Source organism: Aspergillus tanneri (assembly GCF_003426965.1).
Source record: "Aspergillus tanneri strain NIH1004 chromosome Unknown AapTan_1_pilon_pilon_pilon, whole genome shotgun sequence".
Taxonomy (NCBI): Eukaryota; Fungi; Ascomycota; class Eurotiomycetes; order Eurotiales; family Aspergillaceae; genus Aspergillus; species Aspergillus tanneri.
The window spans coordinates 1,033,397-1,049,949 of record NW_022984628.1 but is presented as its reverse complement, the minus strand read 5'-3'; the positions used below and the strand labels follow the sequence as shown (position 1 = coordinate 1,049,949).

The following is a 16,553-nucleotide window of genomic DNA, read 5'->3' as shown; positions in this document are numbered from 1 at the left end:
TACGATTCCCATCCGTAGCATCCGGAGAGAATCGTACTCAAAGATCGTCGAGGGCGTCAACCCTGTTCTCGTCCCATACAGGATGCACTATAAAGTACATGCTGCATCCAGCTCAAGATCATCCGAATGAAGCGGAAGACCGAGCGAGGCAAGAGACTCTCGGCTTACTGGTCCACAAAACGGTGTACATCACGCACATACCATATAGGTACTTAATTAATGGGTATCTAGGAACCCTAATACAAAATAAGCCCTGCTTAGATGCCGGTTCCATCCCAATCAGTACGCCACCCTGGTCCGCATATCCTATCCAGTAATTAGTCCCGGTCTGAAAACTGTGCGCTGGGTACTGTCAACACTTACCGAGATCTTCCGTTCAATCTCCCGGACGGAACGATCCAACTCTGCGGCAATCATCATCTTCGTATCACTAGGAAGTAAGAAATACGTTTCGCACAGATCCCCGTCGATGACCCCCTTCACGGGGGCATAGTAACTTCGGTAGATCAGATGGTCCCGTCCGGCCAGGGGAGGGTTCTGGGATGCCAGCTGCATTTCCAGATTCTGGAAGAAGTCAACATCCTCGCGGCCGACGAATGGCACATACATGCCGATCGTGCCCTGGAATCCCGTCCACACAAGGATGTCCCGTCCTCCAGCCACGAGTTGCGCCTTGTGTACGCTGGTCGGGATGTCCTGGGCATACCCATGAATCATAAGCTCCAGCCGATTGGGTGTTCCGTGGAGATAGCCTCGCTCGTGGATCAGGTGTGCACCCGATCCCTCCTCGTCCGCCTCTTCCGAGATCTTTTTCGGGCATCGCAGCAACCACAGGTTACCAAACTTATCGCCGCCAGCGACGGTCTCGTAATCCACCATCGTGGTTGCGGTTGTCCATCGGGAAACTGAGTCATCCACAAAAGGGATGAGGACGTTCTCCTGGTATTTGTACACGACGTAGGTAACACTCTCGCGGACGTCACTCACGACGATTCGGCTGCCTTGGGTTTGAAGTCCCACGATGGTCTTCGGAACCACATGCGCCTGACATTTCCGAAGAAGTTGCTTCATACCCAAATCGTAGACCCGAAGCATCGGTCCAATGCCAGCAACAAGGCGGCCTTGGAACCCGAGAAGAGCAAGGGGTGGCTCGTCGACCTTGGTCTTGTGGATAAACTCCAGCTCCTTACCGTCCTCCTGGAACCGGTATATGTGGATAAAGCCTCCTTCGGAGGATGGTGGGTTGACGATCATATCTTTGGCCGTTCCTACCACTAAGAAAGTCTCATCGTCCTGACTGGTAAACGACACGGCCGCAATGCTGACCGCAGCTTCGTTCTCCTCGAGCTCAATGGTCGAAATTACCGCTTTGGCATCTACAGGGTCTACCACTTGAATGCATGAGGCCCAGTGCCCGGTGCCCCGAGGGTACCCAAACTCTTCAGGAGGTAGAACCGTTGTGTCACCGTTTCGAGTCTTGGAATCCTCAATTAGTGTGGCCCGAGTGGTCGGTGACAGAACATTGTTGTCAGATTCGACGACATAGAACAACGGCTGCTCGGGATGCTTTAAGAAACGACGGGGAGTATATGAGAGAGGGATAGACTGTTGTAACATATTGTTGTCCAGTTTCTCGATGGAGAATATCCTATATGTACCAATTAGTCAGAGCCACAGAACAGACACTGGCAGAAAATTGGTGTGACGAGCTTGATCTCAGTAGGAACAATTGGAGATATAACTTTATAAGTACATTCCACATAGATATTCGGATTCGAATTTCTCATCATGCGATCGTATCAAATTGGATGGATGAAAGGGAAAGACAGATCGAAACATACCGCAGGTTTTGTCCTTGGATACCGACCATACCCTCCACGCACTGTTCACTCGAGAAATTCCAGCCCCATTCAAGGGGTACATAGTCCAATGGTGTGAGCATAAACCCTTTGGTCTGGATGTCCGAATAACCCAGCCAGGGACGGGAACTGAGGGCAAGAACAGCCGTCTGTCCTTTGACGGAAACCTGGAACAGCTTAACAGGCTTCGATCCCAAGAACCTTGTGCGGGTGTCAGAGAGTTCGCCAGTTACTTCATCCAAAACCGTCCGGAGATAGACACCGGAATAAAGGCCAATGTGCAAATAAAGTGTAGTGCCTCCAGAGCTAGAATCAGCCATCGAGATGATCTCGAGGGCAGACGGAGCGGCAGTGAGCGCTTGAACAGACTTGTTCTCCAGCGTAGAGTCTGGATCCAAGCTCAGTATACGGACCGTCGAATCGTCACATCCAACGGCCAAAAACGAACTGCGAACTCGGCCCTCGGGGACCTCACCCAGGCTGAGGGAGGTGACAGTGCCAGACATCTGGCGCCGTTCATCGTACTCGGCAAGCGACCCATCGGCGTCCATCTCGAAATACACGATTTCGCCTGAACTTAGAGCGATAGCGACTTGGCGCTCATTGGTAGCCGCCGCAACAATTGAGCGATGCTGCGGGGCTGGCCACTCATTCACCCGACGATCCACCATGATATGACGGATACCGCGGGGATGGATCTGGAGCAGAGAATCCTCTCCAAGTTGTTGAATTGCAAGCGTAGGTGCCGTAGAGAGGAAGCCGGTATCCGTAACTTCCTCTACAGTCTCACCAATGCTCAGAACGAGGGTGCCGTTAGCGAATGACAAAACAATGTAGGCATGGAATTCATCAGCCCGAGTCAATTTTGTCGTCCATACAGCGGAAGGCACGCTGGGAAGCTCCGATTCAACTATCTCCGAGACCTCTAAGCCATGTTTAAGGGTTCTCAGACTGCTGCGGGCCCCGGTGCCCGAAATCGTATAAATCTGGGGGGCATCGTCATCCGAGAGGTTGACAATCTTGCTGTCGATCAGAGGATTGACGGAATTGATGGTCTCTACAAGATTGAGGTTCTCTGCACCCCTTGGTTGGAAGTAGATGGCCTCGTACGGAACAGACGGATCTGCTGAATAAGAGTCGCTGTTGAATTCAATCTCTTCATCGTCATCACCCAGCTTTTCAAACTGATAAAAGTGATGGTTACCAGACTCACTGGCGACAAAGAGGAAACCGCTTTTCAAGATCAGCAAGCTGGAAGCAATGGGGACGGTGTCAAAGTATTTGATCTTCAGCCGCCTCACTTCACCGGTTAACTGCCCATTGTCATCCTCAACCATGTCGATCGTAATTTTGAAAAGATCTCCGTCGTCAGTCTGAAGAAGGAAGAAGAAGGCACCCCGCATTTTGTGCATTACCCCGGCGACGACGGTCCGTTTCCGCTCGGGGTTTTCTGTAGGACCGCGACGCCGAGGAATGGGAACTCGAAAGGCATCCTGGTTTGAGTGTCGGTAGGTAATGTTGTCTTCTGCACATACCAGGACACCACTGGGCCCGTCTGCACCTCCAGGCACTTGGAACAGCATCGATGCGGTACGGTCGACCGGATCCGCCCATTTGCGGACAACATGATTCAGGCCGAGGTCGAGTTCATAGTACACCAGTAGCTTCTCGATCTCTTCGAAAGCTTGCCCCGTAGGATCCTGGTCCGACTCGGAATAGTCCACCTCCAGAGCCGCGAATATCGGGTTTTCATACCCAACATCCAAGGCGGTCACATTAAATACCAAGGTCTGGGGTTTGTGGGCTTCGAGAGGAGATGAAATTGTCAGCTCAGCCTGTGAGTTCCGATTCAACACATAGACAAGCTTGTTCTTCTCGAGCGATGCAATGAGGCATGCTCTGCCTTTCGGGTCAACAGCCAAATATTGACCGGGGATCACACGACGAACACCGGACTTGCCGAAAGTCTCAAGGTGAATTCGGTTGAAACGGTTTTGAGACGGCACATATTCAATGATGGTAATACGTCCCGAGTCAGAGCCGATGATGATATAATCTATAGGCAATATTTCAGTACAGTTCTAAGACTAAACGTGCCAGCTTCAACGTCACCAACCGGGGCACGTCCCGCTTCTTAGGGGACCGCCTCGGCCGATTGGGATCGTGCTGCCCGGCAAGCTTGACGAATCACTATAATGATCTTGGAATTCCGTAATGGGGGGTCATCAAACATACCTTTGCTGCTACCTGCAAGACGGAAGGCAGCCAGAGAGCGGATAATGCCAAAGACATCTTGGGAGAAAATAGGAGTGACCTTTCCCTGGGCCGGATCGGGGCGATGGATTGTGAGCCTCGAGCCCGACGCCGTGACGATCTGTTGCTCTTTGGTACCCGCAAATTGGCCCAAAATAGCCTGAGTGACCGCAGAAGGGGCCTGGATCGTCAGGGAGTACATGAACATATGTGAAGTGGTGGCCATGGTGGGCAACTAGGCTCTCAACAACAGAGAGAGCCCACACCAGAGACGTTGTGCTTGTTTACAAGGCGAGTGCAGTCGGGATGACTCTAGAATGAAACCATTCCCATTGCTGCAGATTCCTGGAGTCGAGAAAGAGGACTCTCGAGAACGAGTGTCCTCGCAATTGCGTTGCGTGGAAAGCCTTGGGATGCAGGCTCAACAACAGATGTGGCCGACCGTGTTTCTTGTGCTTTGGATAGTGAGGAGAAAAAAAGGTGAAAATTCGCGTACGGGAAGAAAAGAGAAGCAGCTTGTTTGGCCTGTTTGCCTGGCGGTCAGGTGACACATACTTTTATACTCAGTGCATTAATTAGGTTAACTAGTTATTAGCTATAATACCGTACTGCGGTAGTGGTCTGTACCGCCTCTCCGAAAGGCGGACGATGGGTTTCTGCCAGCTTCTCCCTTTTCCGGTTACGCTATCAGGCCGACTGGATGACTTGCCTGTTCGAGATGAAGGCGATTCGTTGTTTCTCCAATTCTTCCGTCTACTCTGCTACCTCGTACTAACAACCTCGACTGGTAACCTCCATCCTTGAGATATTGCTCGTTCATTTCCTCACTCGTCGTAGGTTGTGTGACGTGGGATTTTTGTTTTTTTTTATTTGTCCTCAAATCCCCTGTGCCTTTTTTACCGTACCCCTCCCCACACCTTAATACTTCTACATTATCATTATGGCCGATGATACCGCCACGGCGGAGGATTCGCCCATTACTTTCACCATCAAAGCGTCGAACGATGCCAAGTTCACTCTCACTCTTCCATTATCGACACTGGTGTCGGACTTGAAGGAAAATCTCTCTACCTCCGAGTATGCCGATACCCCCGCGGACCGTCAGCGTCTGATCTATTCCGGACGGGTGTTGAAGGACAACGAGACCTTGGCTACATATAAGATTAAGGATGGCCACACCATTCATCTTGTGAAAAGTGCGGCCAGCAACCAGCAACAAGGCGCTGCTTCTGCTGCTTCGCACAGCACTGCTCCTTCTGCGTCAACCACAGGCGCTGGGACTGCGAATCCATCGGCAGCGGGTGTTCCCACGAACATAGCTGCCGGTACGGGCAACAACCCTCTCGCTGGTTTGACAGGTGCCCGATATGCGGGATTTGCGCAGCTTCCAGGTGCTGGGATGTTTGGTCCTGATGGTGGGGTAAGTGTTTTGTTGCATTGCGCCCAGGACGTTGTTTTCATTGTGTCGTACGCTAATCTGCCGATGCTTAGATGGGACCTCCTCCCGATACCGACAGCATGCTTAACATGCTTGAAAACCCTCAATTCCAATCCACTATCAACGAAGCTTTGCAGAATCCAGCCATGATCGACATGATGATCCAGCAGAACCCTATGCTACGCGAGATGGGTCCCGGAGTGCGACAAATGATGCAGAGTCCCGAATTTCGTCGCATGCTCACTGATCCTAACTCCCTTCGCCATATGATGCAGATGCAAAGAGCCATGGGTGGCGGTGGATTAGGCGGTGGCAGCGCTTTTCCGGCCCCTGGTGTCACAAACACGACTCCTGAACAGAATCGGGACGCTCAGAACAACGGCAATAACAACACCAGTAATGCGACACCAGCCGCAGGTGTGCCCCGGATGATGCCTATGATGCCCCCAGGTCTTGGTGCGGGGAACCCTTTCGCCGCGCTTTTCGGTGGCAATCCCATGGGCGCGAATGTACCTAATAGATTTGCACCCGCCAGCAACACAGGTACCGGGCAAACCGATACTGCACAGAGGGCGGCTGGAACGAGTGGGACCGAGGAAACAACTGCAGGAGAGGGTCAGAATCAGCAGGCTACCCAAAACCCATTTAGTCTTTTCATGAACCCTGCACTGTTTGGGGCACCAGGTGGTCAGGCTGGTCTGGATCCCTACAACCCGCAACAGAATCCATTCCTCCGCGACCCAGCTCTGCTCCAGCAAGTGATGCAGTCGATGGGTGCTCCGGGAGAAGGTGGTGCCGACGGAGTCAATCCGTTGGCTGCACTCCTTGGAGGCGGCGGTGGATTTGGGGGTCCCGCCCCTCCTCCAGATAACCGTCCGCCTGAGGAACGATACGCCGAGCAGCTCCGGCAACTGAATGACATGGGATTCTATGAATTCGAGAGAAATATTGAAGCTCTCCGTCGGACTGGTGGAAGTGTTCAGGGTGCCGTGGAGTATTTGCTAAGCCATTCATCTTGAGTATGTTATTTGATTTCTCCTGGGAGAGAAACCTTCATGTTGCCGATGCGAAATGATAGGCTCCATTGATGGTCTTTGTTTTTATGATTATCCTCTTCATGTTCTTTCCTTACAATGTGAAATAGGAGAATAATGACTTGGAAAGCTTTCGTGTAACTAATCATTACCAGTAGTTAGCTAGCGACTTACCAGAACGGGCGATATCAGAGCAACTCTCTTTTTTTTTTATGTTTTTAATGTTTATCATATGTTTTTTCCCTATCATGCAATCCTTTATGAAGGAAAATGGTTCCAGAGAGATGTTCCATTGATTATTGATTGTATGTCCTCTATCCTGAGGTGGACTGAAAACGGGTTAACTAGGCGGTCTTAATAGTAGTGTGTGGAATGTCCACTAAACTCCTTCCCAGCCCACTCTAGACTCTAGACTCTTTAGTCTCTTCTGCTTCCGTGGCCGTTCATCTTCAATAAGTACAGCACATTTATCATCGTCATCATCACCATCATCATCATTACTTTCTCACTTATCTCTTCCTTTTCAGGGCAATCGATGCCTGTGACATTCGTTAGATCTTCCTAAATTAATTGTTTCTCCCTTTGAATACCCCTTTCTCCGTCGCATCCTTGCTAGAGTCCGCTTCTTCCTGCTGTACCGCCTACAACAGCGCTCTTCCTTTTTAATTGTGTCTTGGATGAAATTATCTTCTGTTCTATTTATATCTGGCCATCTCTCCCTCATCTTTCCCTCTCTTTTGTCCTTCTTTTTCGGTCTCCCTCCCTTGCATACAGTTTTTTTTTAATTCACCTGGCCAGCCCAACCTTAAGAGGGAAATTAGCGACTATTAATTAACATTCTTGATCTAACCGCCACGTACGATTCATTTTCCTCGCATATCAGTGCATGTCTCTTTGCTTTTCGCGAGGCGTGGGCTCATCTCTCCCTTCCACACCGTAGACGATGGCGTGGGGATGGTTTGGGAGCCCTCGTCAGTGGGCGCTCTGGCTGTTGTTTGCTTCCTACTCCTGTGCCTTCTACATTCCCGGTAGGTTCCCTCCCTGCGACGCCTCCCCTTATCGGCAGTACTCAGCTTACAGACTGGCGATTCGAACGATAGGCTACTCGGTCAAACGCTACAATGACAATGAGCATATCCCTCTCCAGGTGAACAAGATCTTTTCCGACCATACCCAGCTCCAGTATGCCTACTACAACCTGCCTTTTGTGTGTCCTCCCAGTGGAAGAACACATGGCGGCTCTCCTTTCGGCTCGGGTCAGAGTGTGTCGTTGAACCTAGGGGAAATCCTGCGTGGCGACCGTATCATGACCTCTGATTTTGAACTCCGGATGGGTAAGAATGTGGAATGCCAGGCGCTTTGTACTCAGGAAGTCGGGCGCAAAGATGTCAAATGGGGCCGTCAGCTCATAAGAGAGGGATATGTGGCCGAATGGATCGCAGATAACTTGCCTGGCGCAACGAGCTTTGTCACCGTCGACCGCAGCCGCAAATACTATGCCACCGGCTTTAAATTGGGCTTCAAGGACTTCTCCTCCATTGATGGAAAACAGCGTTACTATATCAATAACCACTTCACCATTGTAATTCGCTGGCGCTCCGCAAACGAAGGGGGTAAAGTCATCGTTGGCTTCGAGATCTATCCGAAAAGTATCCGAGCGGAGGACCATGAGCAGAATGGATGCCCTAAACAGGTTCACGAACAGCACGAAGGCTTAGAGTTGTACATTCCCCCTAATACGGCGAGGCTGAAGGAGATGTACCCCGGATCGTCCTACATACCCGAAGACGATGACGACGCCGACGATGGAGCCACCCTCAAAATCCCGTACACATACTCAGTATATTTCAAGGAAGAAAATAGCGTCGAATGGCAAAGTCGGTGGGACCTGTATTTTAACAACCAGGAAGAAGGCTCGATGACGCATTGGCTTGCGATTCTGAACTCTTTGACCATCTGCGGCGTTCTTGGAGTTGCTGTCTACGTCATCTGGGGTCGAACAGTGCAGGGAGATATCAAGGGCCGCGGAGATGGAGCGATGGATGAGGCCAAACTGAAGGCACGAAATGCCGCCAAGCTGAAGGGTCTAGAGATACTGGACCAGGGGTCAGATGTGGAGCGTGATGCGGACCTTTCGTCCGATGATGGTCTAGAAGATGTGAGCGGGTGGAAACTCCTTCACGGCGACGTCTTCCGTGTGCCCGAGTACAGCGGCTTACTGGCTCCCCTCGTCGGCTCCGGAACGCAGCTCCTGTTCATGGCATCGGGGTTACTTCTCCTCAGCTGTCTCGGCGTGTTGAATCCCAGCTTCCGCGGCGGTTTTGTCAGTGTTGGCATGGGGCTGTTTGTCTTCGCTGGTTTGTTCTCTGGATACTTTTCAGGGAGACTATACAAGACATTCGGCGGCGTGAGTTGGAGGAAGAATACATTAATCGTAAGTGTTTGTACTAATCACTAATTGCGGGCCCATGACTGACTTGTATCAGACGGCTCTCTTCTTCCCTGGATTGGCGTTTTCCCTCGTATTCATCTTAAACCTCTTTGTCTGGGCACAGGCGTCCAGCACAGCGATTCCATTTGGCACATTGATTGGCCTTCTCGCGCTGTGGTTGCTCATCCAAGTGCCACTAGTATATATTGGCAGCTGGTTCGGTTATATGCGAGCGACCGCGTGGGAACATCCAACCAAGACCACATCGATCCCGCGTCAGATTCCGCCGCAGCCGTGGTATCTACATAGCATTCATGGAACCGTCCTGACGGGGTTGGCACCGTTTGCGGTCCTATTCATTGAGCTATTGTTCGTGTTCAAGAACCTGTGGCAGGATAAGAGTGGTTATTACTACGTGTTTGGATTCCTGAGCACTGTATCATCCATTCTGATCGTCACGGTCAGCGAGGTGACAATCATCGCGACCTACAGTCAGCTATGCGCCGAGGTATGTGATGTAGAACAGGCACGAGAACAAGAGTCTGGGATGATCCGAGGCTAATTAGATCCTAGAACTACCATTGGTGGTGGCAGAGTTTCTTGACAGGTGGCAGCAGTGCGTTCTGGGTGTTCGCATACTGCATTTGGTATTACTTCTTCCATCTACATATCACCAGCTTTGTGTCGAGCCTCCTTTTCTTCAGCTACAGTTTTCTTGCATGCGCCGTCTACGGCTTGTTAACGGGGACGGTTGGATTCTTGACGGCGTATGCCTTTGTCCGGCGGATTTACAGGTAGGTGATACGAACACCGGAGGAGGGGGGTTTTCAGACTCAAACTAATTACGACACAGTGCTATCAAGGTTGATTGATCGGCATTCTACGGATCAGCTATTTGCAATAGGACGATGCAGGACGGTTTTCCGACGGCGGTCCCTGATCCGATCTTCACGAGAAACGGCAATCCATGCATGCATTCCTAGGCTTGGTTTCTGTCAGTCTGTTTGTTTATTTTCTCTGAAATAGCCAGTGGTCTGGTAGATAGAGATGGTGGCAGCGCCGGTGTTTATATATACTCTTAGTTAGCGGGTTCATAATGTTGAATATGTTTTCCTCTTGGTATGCTCTTGTATGAGCATTTGTAAGACGATAGAACATAGTGACCCCTAGGCATGCTGATGAGGTCCGATCCCCTACCAGCTGCATATATCCCCGGAAATAAAGAATAAAGCAGACGGCACCTAGAGTACCTAGTGCCTAAAGAATAAATGACCATGAAGACAAGCCGATTGTCCAGAAGAATAAATAAAATAAGGCCATGGAGATCCGCATATCATCTCAGACAAATGAGCTCCTCGATGGCCATATTCTTGCATCACTATCTACCAGAAGTATCTAGTTTAAGTCTCTATTAGTACATCCGGAATAAAATAAGGATTAACCTGAGTCGTCTACTATAGTGAATATTTCAAGTGAACATTGTTTGATCACTTTTTCATTTTGAGAAAGAGCCAGAATATGATATTTCTGACGTAACATTAGCCTTTAACATGAGTTTTTTTGCCGGGCAGGAGACAGAAGGGACGTACCACGGCCATGTGTTGTCTGTAATCCTCCTAAAACGGATCCAGCCCCAGCTCCATTAGATATTTAAACGATTCCACGTATTCCTCATCGTTCGGAGCAAATAGGTTCGCGGCAAACGCGGTTGCGTAACCATCATGGCTACACAGCAGCTTGGTGAACAGATGTAGGAGATTTTCGGATGCAGAGAGATGGCTGATTAGGTTTTCTGTGGAATCAAGCAACCGTTCTGGGTAGGATGGCACGACGCTACACACGGTATATAGAAGTGTTTGACCGCAGTAGTTCCTGGCTGTGAGGGGAATGCCTGTTTTCAGGAGCAGGTATGTGAAGGATGTGGATGACTTGTAGCCGTCTTTCATTAAGCAATGGAACAGAGTGTCCCCATCATAATTCACAAGCAACTGGTCAGCTCCTTCATCCAATAGATAGTGGAGAGCATCTACTTCTCAGTTGGACTTGCAAACCAAATGCAAAACGCCGTTCCCTTGTAGTCTGTTGCGTGAAAGTTGGATCCAAGGTCAAGGATTTCTTTCAGTGTTTCACAACCATAGGTACGAGAGCTTCTCTGGACAAAAAAAAGGAAGATCGTTTGACCTCAATTATCCTTGGCCTCCAATTCCGCCCCGACGGCGAGAGAGCCAGCGACATCTCTGGAATAGTCGGTCATGTGCATTGCGACATCGCCTTTGTAGTTCCGGCAGTTAGGATCTGCGCCCATGCGGGACAACTGTGGGAGGAGCTCAGGGATCGACTTCAGCAGGCAGTGTATGTGTCAGGAGTTTGTGGCCAACCGTCCTTTTGAAGTTCCGCACTTTGGTGGAGGATAGTTGCATGCCTTGCCATCATTGGGCTGACTCGGCATCAACGAGCGCCTGGACGACCTGATGATAATTCGACTAAGCCGCATAATGAAGCGTCTTCGTACCGTACAGGCACGACTTGTCTGGTTGTGCTCCGTGCCCCGGCAAAAGAATGGCTATTTCAACGTACCCATCGCTGGCTGCGATAATGGAGTTCGGATCTGCTTATCCGTGGCGTTACAATCGTGCCCTGTGCGCAAAAGCTCTTTGGCATAGCTGGTGATGCCGGTACGGGCAGCGGAGAGAAGCGGTGTTGTTGACTCTACGGAGTAATTAATGGTAGACTCCAACCATACCAGATATGCCTGGTTGTCAGCCCTCACGAAGTGGTGGAGCCCCTCGAGGAGGTCGACATCCACGTCAGACAAACGCCGGACGTGAACGTACGAGTTCTTTGCTGCATACTCAAGAAAAGTGCACTGCAAGTAGGACGTTTTTATATCACTTCTCTCACTTTATATGTGGAGAAACAGTCAGGCCGGGAGGTATCTAACGCAGATCAAAGCCAGGATGTGTTGGTCTCTACTGGATCAATAACCGGGAATATGTGGCTGTTGGGGTCAGAAGCAGCTTGGCCCGTCCGCGCAGCATTTGTCAAAAATCCCGTAAACGAATGGTGGATAATAGAGGCGGTCTCATCCAGCAAGATCTCCTAAAGCCCACAAGACGTCCGGGAGCGGTTTTTGTACCGCTATATTGGATTTTTCCACTGTCCACACCCAGAAAGTCTAGGACTGTTGCGATTTCAAGAAGACGTAGCGGTCGGCTAGAAGCTGAAGAATCAGTACTTGTCTCTGCAAAGGGCTAGATGCGAGTTGAGCGTGGTCGTATAGCATTTAGTAATACGTATCCTCCAGGCTTAGCGGTAATGTGTGCTGGGCGCCGTTCACAGACTCCAGCCTCACGGTTTCACTTGGCGCTCGACGAGAAGCTCGTTAAGCATGAGACGAGCGTGTAAAAAGGATGGTTGCACTTCATCTCGCACAGGAAGACTTAGATGAGTTGCTTGAGACACGGCTCATCAAAAAGTGCGATGTCGTGGTTGACTTGTCGACAACACTTTCTAGATTTGGGGAAATGGGCGACTAGTCATTACTAGCTTAATGCGGTCTGCATATTTCCTTCCAAGGGCCACCAAATGCTGCAAGAAGCCGTGTGTGTGGTCCCGGTCCAGCTCGTCCAAAGCAGCCACGAAGCAATACACCTTTTCTAGTAAAGGAATAGCATGCAGGATGCTCTGCCAGAGTTCTTTGAATCCAATGTCCTTTGCTTGTCGATTTCCCTTGCGGAGCCCCTCCAGTCGGGCCTGTTACGGGGTGTGGAATACTCAAGCAATAGGGTCATCCAGTCTCGCACCAACACGTGCGGATCATGATTTGCCGTAATGAACTGATGGAAGAAGAAAAAAAGAATCGCCACTGGCTCTCCATTTCTTGTGACAGCGATATCAGACGCGCGGTCAATACACTTTTCGCTGCTCCGGCCACCACAGAGCACCATGGGAGGATGAATCATGCCACTGCTGAAATTGATGGGTCTGGAGAGTCCAGATCCCTGTGCCAGGGACATGTGCGTTGAGGTGTTTTTGGAATTCGCTTGATTCCCAATAATTCGGTTTCATCGTTGTCCGACATGTTGGGCCATTTCCTTTCTGGAAACGTTTGCAGGACAGCGAGATGGTAAGCGTGGTGAGGAGAGGAAGTGCGTACTTTATATAAGACCAGTCCAGTGACTTTGGTATCACCCGCGGGAATAGCATCGCTTAGGCAGGCAAATGACTGTCGAGGGTTAGCGCCTCCCCCTCTTGGTGCTTCCATATATTCGAGGAGTACATCTCATCATGCAGGAAAGCATTCTAATAACAGATATAGCCTTGAAATTATTAGAGTGTCTATAGTTCTTTATCCTAAAATTCGGCTGCGTTCCAGATCAGTTTCTGGATCAGTGCAGAATAGTAGAACTAGAAACTGTCTATGCTTTCTACCTACTTTATTTCTTAACATATTTATTCTTTTCTCCTACTAGAAGTCTAGATTATAAATCCCGTTCTTCATAATTATTAAATATCTTTCTATTTCTCTATTTTCCTTGCTTACTAATCATATAGTAATCTCGGAGTTAAAAAGCAATAATAGACGGAGATAATATACGAATTACTAATCATCACTAGCCAGATCCCTGAAGTCTAGTTATCCAAGTATCTAATGGTACGTCCTGGAATAATAAGGGCCATTGTAGTGTGCAGTAGTGAGCTGTCAGATCGGGTGGCTTGAGTCGGTCTGCTTGGCTGGATGCCGAGAACTCGAAGATCCCTGTAGATCGTATGGAGATATTCGGATATTATGGACTTTTGATAGGGTATGTCCGGAATCATCCAAATGGAAAGCCGTCTGGTCGCTTGTTTCGGCCATTTAGTCACACTGAAACATGTTTGGAGGAAAGCTGAATTAACTTGGGGATCGCATATACTGTGTAGTCAGGCCTACCGGTGGACCGGGTTTCAGCTTCATCTGGGCATAACGTAACCGGTAAGCGAGATTTTGAGACCCCAATATCTCAACAATAAAGCATCTAGAGGGAATAAAATTTAATATATTCAGTGCAATATAATACTATGTTTATATATATTAAGCAGAGAGATTTCAATAATAGATACTTCTCTAGATAAGGTAAATTACAGCTGTATTTTGTATTTTTTCAGTTGTCCGTGTCAAGGGCTGAACCCATAGAACCTACAAGATAGGTTATGTACAAGAAGGAATCGTTGAAGAAGGGAAGAAAGGAAGAAAGGAAGAAAGGAAGAGGAAACAAGCGGTAAACAAACAAGGTGGGGAGTCACGTGACATCGATCGAGGGCCAATGGGCCAAAAGGGTCAGTAGGGACAGTAGGGACAGTAGGGACAGTAGGGACAGTAGGGACAGTAGGGACAGTAGGGACAATAGGGACAATAGGGACAATAGGGACAACGGGGACAATAGGGACAATAGGGACAACGGGGACAGTAGGGACAATAGGGACAACGGGGACAGTAGGGACATTGGCCCGAGAGGTCAAACGGGCTCTAGCCCTTTACACTACTCCCTCCCTACCGGTTCTTTGGCTTTTGGTGTTGGGCCGCTCATCCAACAATAGTGTTCCCATTGACTGGAGTGCGAAGCGTGGGGAGAAATGGATCCATGGCTCCGCCATGGATCAACTTCTGTGGGGGACACCGTCTGCCCATGTGACGCACTTCCGAGCTGGACGTATGTTGGGGCGTAGGGCCCCTAATATTTGGCTTTCCTTTTCGGTTTCTTTTTGGCTTCTTCTTCTTCGGCTTCTGTGGCGGTTGGGGTGATCCTTTCGCCAGCGGTCAAGTGCTTCGGTGTCCTCCATTGCATCAGCGTGATTCCATTCAGGTTGCTGGTAACCGGTGTATTTAACTAGGAACTCATGGCGAAAACCTCGTCCTACACGTGCAAACCGTTCGTCTAGGATTTCCTGTACCAGATATTCTTCTTCACCGTCGACTAGCTGGGGAGGGGCTGGTAGTCGTCATTTTGCTGGCTCGGGAAAGGGTTAGAATTGGCAGGTCGTAGTAACATGACATGGAAAACATTATGAATTCCGGGAGGAGTGTTAAGCCGATAGGCGTGTGAGCCTACTTTCTCAATAATTGTATACTTGGCATTTCGGATATCTAGTTTCTTGCTTGGTCGTTCCGTGCGTATATTACGTAGGTCAAGCCATACTTTATCACCCACACGGTAAGCCGGTGCGGATGTACGGTGGCGATTAGTATAAGCTTCATATTTTGCTGCGCAGCGGCGAGCTCGGCCTTAGCAATATCCAGTGCGTGAGCTAATTTAGTCACAATATCATGTCCTTGTTGAGCTTTGGTCCGTTGGGTTTCTGTGGGCACTAGATTTGTATCCTGTGTATTATCCAGCTGAATTGTCTCCATGTCGTACCCATGGTCTAAGAAGAAAGGGCTAATTCCAGTGGCTGTAGCGTTTCTCCCGTTAACTGCGAGTTGAGCTATGGGGGACAGGGAGGCCCAATTAGTTTGTGTACGGTCACAAAAGGACCTGAGATAGGCTTCAATTGTCGCATTCATGCGTTCAGTCTGTCCATCGGTCTCCGGGTGGTAAGCAGTAGATAGACGTCGTCGAATTCCTAGTTGTTTGCAAAAGTTTTCCCACATATCGCTGACAAATTGGGCACCGCGGTCAGACGTAATAGCGCTTGGAATACCATGGTATCCAATAAAGTGTTGGATAAGTTTAGTAGTAACAGTGGGCGTATCTATCTGCTCGCAGGGTATTAATATAACACCTTTCCCTAGGCGATCAACAATAACCATAAGATTCTGGCAGCCATTAGACTCAGGCAGCTTCTCAATAAAATCAATAGCTATTTCTCTCCATTTTCTGTCGGGTATCGGCAAGGGTTTTAGTACTCCATGGCGGCGATCTCTCCATATTTTATTGGCATTGCATTTGTCGCAATTTTCCACAAAGCGGCGGACATCGGCGGCAATATTAGGCCAGTAAAACTGCCTAGCAAGGATCGCGTACATTGTATTGCGGCCTGGGTGTCCGGTGATCACCGAATCGTGTGTTTCCTGCATAATCCTGGTCCGAAGGGATTCGATGTCAGGGACCCAGCGGCGGTCTCGGTATAGCAAATAGCCCTCGGGTGATATACTGCAGTCAGAGATACCGGTTTTTAGGCCGAGTTCCTTTGGAAAACGACCGCACCCTCATATACAGCAGCTCGAATAGCGCCATATTTAACATCCTGTTGTTCTGCGCTTGACCAGTGTTCACCTATCGGAAGGTTAAAAAGGTCTTCTCAGGTATTAACTGTTCGGTGGATTTAGTAGTTATTGTACTAATCCTGGCAGTTGCAGGGGTAAGACTTGGTTTCCTCTGAAATCTAGATGGGTCTAAGAGACACCGATAACGGTTCTGTAGCCGCTCGTCTGAATCATCTTGTGGGAGGTCTTGTTCTCTGCGGGAAAGTGCATCAGGGCGTCCTGCAAGTTCCCCCGGCCGGTAGTCCAGTGTAAAGTTATACCTGCTTAACAACGCAGCCCATCGCATTTGTCG

At 49.5% G+C, this 16,553-nt stretch overlaps 4 protein-coding genes across 4 annotated transcripts; 2 read left to right on the top strand and 2 right to left on the bottom strand.

Moving 5' to 3' along the window:
• Positions 1 to 279: 279 nt before the first annotated feature.
• Positions 280 to 4,338, bottom strand: RSE1 (DDB1/RSE1 family protein; the record flags this gene model as incomplete). The annotated part of the gene is made up of 4 exons (XM_033567069.1): positions 280 to 306; positions 364 to 1,648; positions 1,842 to 3,915; positions 4,095 to 4,338. The coding sequence occupies 4 exons, from the start codon at positions 4,336 to 4,338 to the stop codon at positions 280 to 282; spliced, it is 3,630 nt and encodes a 1,209-aa protein (XP_033429064.1).
• Positions 4,339 to 5,052: 714 nt separating this feature from the next.
• On the top strand, positions 5,053 to 6,569 carry ATNIH1004_002376 (ubiquitin domain-containing protein DSK2; the record flags this gene model as incomplete). Its single annotated transcript, XM_033567068.1, has 2 exons — positions 5,053 to 5,532; positions 5,604 to 6,569. The coding sequence occupies 2 exons, from the start codon at positions 5,053 to 5,055 to the stop codon at positions 6,567 to 6,569; spliced, it is 1,446 nt and encodes a 481-aa protein (XP_033429063.1).
• A 958-nt stretch (positions 6,570 to 7,527) lies between these two features.
• On the top strand, positions 7,528 to 9,887 carry ATNIH1004_002375 (transmembrane 9 family protein; the record flags this gene model as incomplete). The annotated part of the gene is made up of 5 exons (XM_033567067.1): positions 7,528 to 7,612; positions 7,685 to 9,018; positions 9,071 to 9,523; positions 9,589 to 9,809; positions 9,869 to 9,887. 5 exons carry the CDS (start codon positions 7,528 to 7,530, stop codon positions 9,885 to 9,887), a joined length of 2,112 nt encoding a protein of 703 aa, XP_033429062.1.
• A 744-nt stretch (positions 9,888 to 10,631) lies between these two features.
• On the bottom strand, positions 10,632 to 10,961 carry ATNIH1004_002374 (uncharacterized protein; the record flags this gene model as incomplete). Its single annotated transcript, XM_033567066.1, has 1 exon — positions 10,632 to 10,961. One exon carries the CDS (start codon positions 10,959 to 10,961, stop codon positions 10,632 to 10,634), a length of 330 nt encoding a protein of 109 aa, XP_033429061.1.
• Between the last annotated feature and the right edge of the window lie 5,592 nt (positions 10,962 to 16,553).